This window comes from Pithys albifrons, chromosome 22, assembly GCF_047495875.1.
Source record: "Pithys albifrons albifrons isolate INPA30051 chromosome 22, PitAlb_v1, whole genome shotgun sequence".
In the NCBI taxonomy this organism is placed as follows: domain Eukaryota; kingdom Metazoa; phylum Chordata; class Aves; order Passeriformes; family Thamnophilidae; genus Pithys; species Pithys albifrons.
In genome coordinates this window covers 6,400,602-6,409,998 of record NC_092479.1, presented here as the reverse complement: position 1 = coordinate 6,409,998, position 9,397 = coordinate 6,400,602, and the positions used below count along the sequence as shown (strand labels likewise).

At 48.4% G+C, this 9,397-nt stretch overlaps 1 protein-coding gene across 2 annotated transcripts; it reads right to left on the bottom strand.

Moving 5' to 3' along the window:
- Window positions 1-5,103: 5,103 nt before the first annotated feature.
- AURKAIP1 (aurora kinase A interacting protein 1) lies at window positions 5,104-8,131 on the bottom strand. Of its 2 annotated transcripts, none has more exons than XM_071575557.1 (4): window positions 8,105-8,131; window positions 7,539-7,627; window positions 6,488-6,930; window positions 5,104-6,153 (listed from the first exon to the last, which is right to left on the bottom strand). In XM_071575557.1, the coding sequence occupies exons 2-4, from the start codon at window positions 7,588-7,590 to the stop codon at window positions 6,046-6,048; spliced, it is 603 nt and encodes a 200-aa protein (XP_071431658.1). In that variant the 5' UTR covers window positions 7,591-7,627; window positions 8,105-8,131; the 3' UTR covers window positions 5,104-6,045. The 2 variants fall into 2 exon arrangements, with proteins under 2 accessions (XP_071431658.1, XP_071431659.1); XM_071575558.1 differs by having other exon boundaries at window positions 8,091-8,114.
- Between the last annotated feature and the right edge of the window lie 1,266 nt (window positions 8,132-9,397).

Genomic DNA, 9,397 nt, shown 5'->3' with positions numbered 1-9,397 from the left:
CCTGACGACACTACATATAGAAATGCATATTCCTCCCTCAGCACAAAGTGAGAATGTTCAGGTGACTCTATCCTGGCAGCCCTCCTCTAGAAGGAGCTGTTCCTACAGTGGAAATCACAAGTGTGTACTTTTGTTTCTCCAGAATTAGCAAACACCCCAGAAGATGCTGCACCCAAGGCACAGATATTGTGACTTTCTGCCCCTTTCCTTTTCACAGTACCAGGTTTTTGTATATTTACTCCTGAGAGAAAGCCTTTCCTGCCTCCCCTTCCCCAAGGGATGATGTTACCAGAAAGCAGAACACCTTTATCTCTGTCCTGCCTTCCACAGGCCTACACAAACCCTGAGAGATGTCAGGGTGCCAACAACAACCCAGGCCATCCTCCCACATCCCAGAGACAGGGAAACCAGGCACGGGGGCTCTCTGGAGGTGCCCACTCAGCCCTAGGGCAGCACCAGGAAAGATGTTGCCCAGCAGGAACTCCAACAGCGAGTGGTCAGGGGAGCCACACTCCTCTCAGCCTGGGGGAGCAGCACAGATGTTATAGAATCATAGAATGGATTGGATTGGAAAAGACCTCCGAGATCATCAAGTCCAACCCTTGGGCCAACTCCAGTCCCTTTACCAGATCATGGCACTCAGTGCCACGGCCAAGCTCAGTTTAAAAACCTCTAGGAATGGGGAATCCACCCCCTCTCTGGGCAGCCCATTCCAATCCCTGAGCACTCTCTCTGCAAAGAATTTTTTTCTGCTCTCCAACTTCAATTTCCCCTAGCAGAGCTTGAGCCCATCGTGCCCCCTTGTCCTATTGCTGAGTGCCTGGGAGAAGAGACCAACCCCCACCTGGCCAGAACTTCCCTTCAGGGAGTTCCAGACAGTGCTGAGGTCACCTCTGAGCCTCCTCTTCTCCAGGCTGAACACCCCCAGCTCCCTCAGCCTCTCCCCACAGCACTTGTGCTCCAGTCCCTTCACCAGCCTTGTTGCTCTTCTCTGGACCTGCTCCAGTCCCTCAAGATCTTTCCTGAACTGAGGGGCCCAGAACTGTTGCCCTCAGGATGTCCCTCCTGCTGCTGCTGTTGGGCAGAGTCCAGCTGGCTGCCCCCCCAGGCCTGGCTGCCCCCCCAGGCCTGGCTCCCTCGGTGCTGACAGCAGGGAAAGCTTTGTCAGGGAGGGAATGGCCCTGACTCAGGAGCACCCGGGATTGGAACAGAGCTGGTGAGTAACTGCTGCTGCTCACACACTCACTCTGCTGACTGCAACTCTTCAGTTTCTTCTACCTCTTTTTTTCCCTTTGGCACGTTCTTCTAAGGCTGCTGATCCTTCAGCTTTAACCAGTTCCTCACTGGCTGGTGACAAAGCTCAGCCCAAACCATCTCACTATGAACTGCTAAGTCCCTTCCAAACAAACCTCTCAAATTCCAAGCTATTTGTTTTTTACCTGCTGTGTTATTTCTTTGCTCAGGACTCCAAATCCTTGTCTTAACGCCAATCACTTCCCAAGTGGAAGAGGGACTGTGAAGTTCTCCAGCTGCTGAGAGGCTCCAGGAGTGTTTTTTTCCAGACCTGGACACACCAAAGGCAATGACAGTCCCTCAGCACAACACCTGCCTGAGCAAGTCTTGATTACTGAGCAAGAGAAAACACTCATTTTTTAACTTCAAGTCTTGATTACTGAACAAATAAAAACCCTCATTTTTTAACTAACATTTCATGTTATTTTTCTTCTTCAAACTAAATTTTAGCCACTTCCATTTAGCCCTGTTTCCATTTCCTAAGGAAACAAGGCACCTACAGTTATGTGGTCCCACTGTCCATTCAATCTCCTTCTTCTCATTACTTTGAAACACAACAGAAGGGGACACATTCCAGGGGACAGTCCCAGATTTATAGTTCTCAGTGCCCAGGTAGGGAGCAAGACTAAAAAAATCCCTAAATCAGGGGATTGTTGATGCAGGAGTGACATATCAGATGGCTTTCTGAAACTCCCTGGCTCACAGAACTCCTTGGTTCAGTTTTGTCCCTCTGTTTTATAGAGAAATCAAGCAAGAATGGATCCTTCCACAGGAAAGGCAGCACTCTGTGTTTGCTCAAAGCCAGCTCAGATGTCTGCAAGAGCTGCAGTTATTGATATTTTATTTACTTCTTTAAAAATCAGTAGAAAAACAAACCCCACTTTTCAAAATCACTCCACCTCCAGGTTAAGGACTGAGTGCTGTTATTTTTGGAGAGTAACCCATCAGGCTCAGCCCAAATGAACCCAAACCAAGATGTTTTCACAGTCAGAAGAGAAATGCCAACAGCAGAATATGAAGAGTGAAAAGAAAAGATGTCATTTTAGTTATCCACAGGTGCTGTTTGTGAGATCAGGCAGTGGAAACAAGCCTGGTTTGTTACATTTGGAACCCCTGGAGCAGGGAGCAGACTCACTGAGGCAGAGCTGGCTCCAGAATTCGAGAAGGACCAAGTCAGAGCTGTTAAAGCCAACAAACACACCAACATTTTGACAGTTTTCATATGAAAGTGTCCCATTTAACACGGGCATTAACTCACCAGGGTAAAGGTACCCACTGTTTCTGCTCTGCAATCATTAGGCAATTGGAGTCAGGTCCTATTCATCCCCTGAAAAGTGTTTTTACACCAGCTGCTCATAACTCTGACATGGGCTAATCCATTTCTTTTTAAGACTGGTCTGGAGTTTACTAATGGAAGAACAACAGTTCCCACAATACAGACAGGGAAAGAACTGGAGCTTCCAGTGCCAGAGTCCTGCTATGCAGAGAAATTCTCCTCCAAAGGAGGCATCACCCCTGTCCTCTCCCTCTGATAAAATTCAAACCAAACCCAAACAATCAAACAAAACCAAACAAACCACCACAATACAATAACAAACAAAGAAAAAAAACCAACAAACTCCAACAAACAAAAATGCCAAGTAGAAATGAACCACGCACGTGCCCCCAAAAAACAGGTTCATAGGCAGACTGTGGTCAGGAGCCAACACAGCAGGAACATGAGGAATATTTCCCTCTCCATTGGCTGCTCCATGTGTGCAGCCAGGGCCCTGAGCATCCCACCTGGGCAGGAAGAGGTAAAGGAATTGCTCAGAGCATGATGCAATTTATACACACTTTACATGTTTCCACTTTCCACCCATTTGGGCTTCGATCCTGATTACCAAAGGGACCAACTTTCCTGACTGATTTTCACTGCAATAGTGAGGTTGTTCCCTTCACAAAAAGGTAATTGAAATTAATTTTCTGCTTCCCATCAGGATCATAAATCTCCTGCTTCTTCTGGACTATTTCTAAAAATTGCAAACACTTCAACTCTACCACTGTGGACCACTAAGCAATCCCAGGCACTCAGCAATAGGACAAGGGGGCACGATGGGCTCAAGCTCTGCCAGGGGAAATTGGAGAGCAGAAAAAATCCTTTGCAGAGAGAGTGCTCAGGCATTGGAATGGGCTTCCCAGAGAAGGGGTGGATTCCCCATCCCTGGAGGTTTTTCAACTGAGCTTGGCCGTGGCACTGAGTGCCATGATCTGGTAAAGGGACTGGAGTTGGACCAAGGGTTGGACTTGATGATCTCGGAGGTCTTTTCCAATCCAATCCATTCTGTGATTCTGTGGATGTGGCACTGAGGGAGAATCCACCATGTCTTGATCCTACCCCACTGTGATCACCAACCCAGGGCACTCTGTGCTGGTGATCACAGTGGGGTTGGATCAAGGGTTGGATCAAGGGTTGGACTTGATGATCTCGGAGGTCTTTTCCAACCCAATCCATTCTATGATTCTAACTATGCAAAGTACTGGCAGTTGATCCAGGCTTTTCCAGCCCTGTGCCAAACAAACCTATCTTGGATTGTGTTAACACAATAGCTGAGGAAAAAGCTGCAGGAAGCAGTTCTTTTGCATTGCTTCCTTTCCCATATGGAGTCAGGCCTGAACCTCAGCTCTAAGTTATTTGTGAGTTACATTGGATTAATTTATGTAGCTGAAAGAACTGTCCAGAAGCCTCTAAAAAACCTTCAAGAATCCAGACTGATGTAACTTAACATATTTTCTAGAGAAGACTCCTACAAATGCATTTAATTCTTACCCTAGTAAGAAACATTCCTTTCCAGTCCAAGGAGACAGCCAGGAACATTTGCCAGGAACCATTACTGGTTCCCATTAGGCAGAAATGGTGTTTCTGCCACATCCACCCAGCACCCACTGCCACCACACTGCTGGGCCCTCAATTCTCCAAAAGGCAGAACACCCTCTGAGTTTGCAACCTGATGCTTTGGCTAAAAGCAATAAAATTCAGAACTTTCAGCCCTTCCAAGTCAGCTGACTTCCTATTTCAGAGCCAAATCATTTCAGCACAAACCTGATCACTGTGAGAAAAACTATTAAACTCCATGTTCTGTTCAGCTGAGCTCACTGTATTTAAGGGCATGCAATCCAAGAATTAAGGATATAAGCATGAGAGAAACTGGGTTTATATTCCAATTTTAAAAACCAGACCAATGACTGACATAAAATCACCATCCCATCTCTGTATAAAAGGCAGGAATTTGCCTACCAACCTCCTGCTTCTATTTCCTCTCAGAACAGTAAAATGAGATGAAAGAGGAATTTTCCAAGCCTTAAATATTTTGGGAATTACAACAGTCAAAGCTTTCCTGTTTGCAGCCTTTTTTTGTGTTACCACAGCTACATATGCACATACAGTGCAGACACAGTGGGATGCAGATACTCTGGAGAGGAACAGCAGCTCCCAGTAAAGCTTTGTGAACAGCATCTCATGTCCTCGTGCTCCCTCTGCAGTGAGACAAGTGCAGCTCTCCCCTGTCTGATCCTCTTTAGCACAGTGAGAGTTTCAAATCCCATCCTGTGCTCAAGAACATTAAAGCAGCATCAAGGGAATGCATTTTCAGAGCAGCTTCCCTGGACACTGCACAAGGACCAGCCTAAGGAGCTGCTTCTTTTCCTCTCCTCTCTCAGAGGTCAGTCCACCCCTTGAATGCAGACAGGGAAAAGTTCAATCACACTAAACCACCCAGAACTGCCTCAAAGGCAAAAATCAAAAGCAGAACCCAAACCAGAACCCAAATATAAAGTTCTCTGTCAGGGTTTATTTTCAACCTCTGTATTTTTCACAGCTTTCATGACACTCTTCAACCACACAAAATCCAGTGATGATATCAGGGTTGTCTCAGGCACAAAAGTTTTTGTAGTTACCAAATAACTAGCTCTGAGCTTTTATTGATACCAAGATCTGGATGTTCCATATGACAGGGGTCAATCAAAGAAAAAAATAACAATTTTTATTAGCACAAATTAGAGCACAGAAAATAAATGTGCCTTTAAGGTCATCCATGCAATTCCTAAGGCACATGCACACCAAGGCTCCAGATAAAGCTTTTGCAGACACATTCCATGGAATTCTGATCCAATTCTTATCTCACCATAATTCTTAGAAAACACCAGCCTTTCTAAAACAAGGCTATGAAAGAAGGTCGTTTTGAAAAGAACTTTTCCAAATGCTTGTGTCATATATACAATCAGAATTCTGTCACTGATGCAAACCCCCACAACTGGTTGTTCTTATGTTCAGTCTAATGTTAAATCTGAACCTCAGAAATTCAGCTGCAGCCCAGGACAAAGAGCTGGGGCAGCCCAGGACAAAGAGCTGGGGCAGCCCAGGACAAAGAGCTGGGGCAGCCCAGGACAAAGAGCTGGGGCAGCCCAGGACAAAGAGCTGGGGCAGCCCAGGACAAAGAGCTGGGGCAGCCCAGGACAAAGAGCTGGGGCAGCCCAGGACAAAGAGCTGGGGCAGCCCAGGACAAAGAGCTGGGGCAGCCCAGGACTGTACAGGGCAGTGCCAAACCACTAGACAAGAGCTCACACCACTCCTTTGGGGAGGAAAAGCATATTCTGCTTTGTGCTTGGAAAACTCCTTCCTACTTCCTCACATTCAGGAAAAGCTTAAATGTAATTTACGTACTTAAATACTGTTTAATTACAATTACAGGTCAAGACTCATTAGAGGTGTTTTTATCGCTTTGAGCTCCTCAGGAATATCTTGGGTGTTTGCCATCCTGAAGGAGGACCTTTCAAACCAGCTCTTTTCCAGATGCGCTCCAAATCTTTCTCAAATTTTACCTAAAACAGGAAAAAAAGAAAAAAAATGGTAACACAGCCCAGAAGCAACACCTGAATATTCATTCACAGCCACTGCCCACATGTGCCAAGGACAGTCTAAGTACAACACAAAGGAAATAAAGGCAGCTTAAGTGTCAAAATATTTAACTTAAGAGCAGAAAACACACTAGAAGACATTAAAAAGCACAAGGACCTTGGGAGGATTATTTTAAAAGCCTTGTGCAAGAAAAACTGAGATGATGGGCAATGAAATGGCAAGAAAATGAAGAGCACTTTCTCATTATAAAGTGGCCACTCTGAGCAGCCACAGCAATTCCTCCTCCCCTGAGCTCACCTGACGCTTCTTCTTGCGCCCCTCCTTTATCCTCCTCCTTATGAACTTCCTCCTCTTGAGCAGCTTCTTGTACTTGTGGTGGTTCATTTTCCTCCTGCGGATCTGGAGGACGTTCTTGCACTGCACCGTGTCCCCTGGGGCTGCCCCTCCTTCACCCACAGCCGCTCCCCCGGCGGGCGGGGGGCACTCGGCCACCTCGGGGGGCTCATGGCCAACCTCCTGCTGGGCTCCCTCTGCCTTGGGCAGGGAGTACCTCACTGTCAGCCAGCTCTCCAGGGGGCTGATGGAGAGTTTCCTGGGAATCAGGATCTCCTCCAGCTCAGGGTCCAGGCTGTGCCACTGCTGGGGCTGCGCCCCGCTCGTGTTCGGGGGCTGGGTGCTGTAGTGGGCGGACGTGGAACGGCAGCAGAGGAAGGAGGACACAGACCTGGGCAGGAGGTGGCCTTTAGGAGACAAGAATTCCACTTAAAAGGCAGAATTTTCATAAGGAAGGCTCTACCCAGCTCTCAAACCACGAGACAGCTCTGGCCAGAACGAAAAAGGCTTACAAAAATTGTACTATCATCACAATATCAAGGAAGTCTTTTTAAATTTTAATTACATTCCTATGACACCACCTGCTAAAAATACTTTGTACTTTACTGTGTGTGAACTGCCCAAGTCACCCAGATAGAGCAAGGTGGAGGTTGTCCTTCACTGAGCAACCTGGTCGAGTGAAAGGTGTCCCTGTCCATGGCAGGGGTTGGAATTAGATGATCTTTAAGGTCCCTTCCAACCCAAACAATTCCATGATTCCATAAAGTGCAATTTGGAACTGTTTGTTGTACCAAACCTTTCTGCTGCTGAGGAATCTCTGCCTTGGCTTAAAAGAGTTAAATCAAAGCTACACAATACTGACATAACAGGTCTGAGACATAATAACAATTAATAACCACTGACTCGACAACAGACCCCTCACTCCTGCACTGCTTGCTGGAACAGAAACTTCTGAGAGACAAATTACCCCAGGAAAAAACAAACAAACAAATAAGGTCACACAACATCAGTTTACCTGCAATTCTCGAGGCCTTCAGTAACTGAGAACTCAGCTGTGATATTAACATTTTGTTTCACTTTGGTGACTGGCAGAGCCAGCAATGACTGTTAAAATAAGAACATTTATTCAACAGGGGAAATACACAGCTTAAAAAAATACTTCTCTATTTAACCTCAAACCCCCAAAAGACAGGCTGAGACACCCTAATCACCCTCCTCGTTTTACCATCAGTCTGCACCGTGGGGGGCAAGACTCGGGGTAGCTGATTGATTAATTAATAAAGCTTATGCTGTTTTAGCTTTAAAAACACGGCAATTCTAGCGCAGTCCCCTCGCACAGCCCTGTCCCCCCTCAGGCCGGGAGGAGCACCGCGCGGCCTAACGACGGGCGGCCCCGCTCCCCGCAGCGCTCCCGCCGCTGCCCTGAGCCCGGCAGGGCCGCACAGAGCGCAATGAGGCCCGAGGCCCCAGGGCCCGCTCCCGCCCGTCTCTCCTCCCGGCCCCGCTCCCGCCCGTCCCTCCTCCCGGCCCCGCTCCCATCCGGCCCTCTCGGCCCCGCCGCCATCACCCGCCATCACTCACCGGCTCCGCCGCCGCCGGAACTTCCGGGGCACCGGCAGCGCCCCCTGGCGGCGGCGAGGGGTCTGAACCTCACGGTCGTTCATGTCCCTCATGGTCCTTCCTGTCCCTCAGAACCCCTCACGGCCCATCATGGTCCATCGTGGCCCTCAGAACCCCTCACGGCCCCTCATCGTCCATCATGGCCCTCAGAACCCCTCACGGCCCCTCATCGTCCATCATGGCTCTTCATGTCCCTCATGGTCCCTCATGGTCCTTCATATCCCTCATGGTCCATCATCCCTCAGAACCCCTCACAGTCCCTCACGGTCTTCCATGTTTCTTTGTGTCCCTCATTGCCCCTCATGGCCTCTCATGTCCCTCAGAACCTCTCATGGCCCCTCATGGTCCCTCATGGTCTTGCATGTTTCTTTGTGTCCCTCATGGCCCCTCATGGCCTCTCATGTCCCTCAGAACCTCTCATGGCCCCTCATGGTCCCTCACGGTCCCTCACAGTCTTTTATGTCTCTTCATGTCTCTGATGTTCCCTCATGTCCCTCAGAACTCCTCATGGCCCTTCATGGTCCCTCACAGTCATGTCTCTTCATGTTCCTCACAGCCCCTCATGGTTGTTCATGGTCCATCTTGTCCCTCACAGCCCCTCATGGTCCCTCATGGTCTTTCCTGTCCCTCACAGTCCCTACGCCTGGCTTAAACCATAACACCCAACTTCACCCCAAACTAAATCATTCCACCAGTTCCAACCCAGTGTGTCCCTCACCCATCAGGTTTGCACGGACACTTCGGTGGCACTTGGAATGTCCATGTCTGTGTTGTGTCCCCTCCTCGGTCACCTCACTGAAACAGCCCCGAGCATGGAGATGTGGCACAACAAGCCACAGCAGCAGGAATTCTGGACATCAGGAGGAATTTCTTCATGGAAAGGGTTATTAAGCATTGGAAGGGGCTGCCCAGTGAGGTGGGGCAGTCTCCATCCCTGGAGGTGTCTAAGGAGTCACAGAATCATAGAATCAATTGGGTTGGAAAAGACCTCCAAGATCATCAAGTCCAACTCTTGGACTTGAACTACTGGACATGCATTTAATGCCTTGGTTTAGTTGGACAGGTAGAGATCGGTCAAAGGACCAGGCATTGGAATGGGCTGCCCAGAGGGGGTGGATTCACCATCTCTGGAGGTTTTTAACCTGAGCTTGGCCGTGGCACTGAGTGCCATGATCTGGTAAAGGGACTGGAGTTGGACCAAGGGTTGGACTTGATGATCTCAGAGGTGTTTTTCAACTCAATTGATTCTATGAT

Bases quoted from the DNA above. Each gene is read 5' to 3' on its own strand.
- AURKAIP1 (XM_071575557.1), bottom strand. From the start codon at position 7,590: ATGTTAATATCACAGCTGAGTTCTCAGTTACTGAAGGCCTCGAGAATT. The intron at 6,931-7,538 runs GTAAACTGATGT...TGTCTCCTAAAG, and splicing joins GAAGGCCTCGAGAATTGCAG to GCCACCTCCTGCCCAGGTCT. The intron at 6,154-6,487 runs GTGAGCTCAGGG...TTCCTGTTTTAG, and splicing joins GGCGCAAGAAGAAGCGTCAG to GTAAAATTTGAGAAAGATTT.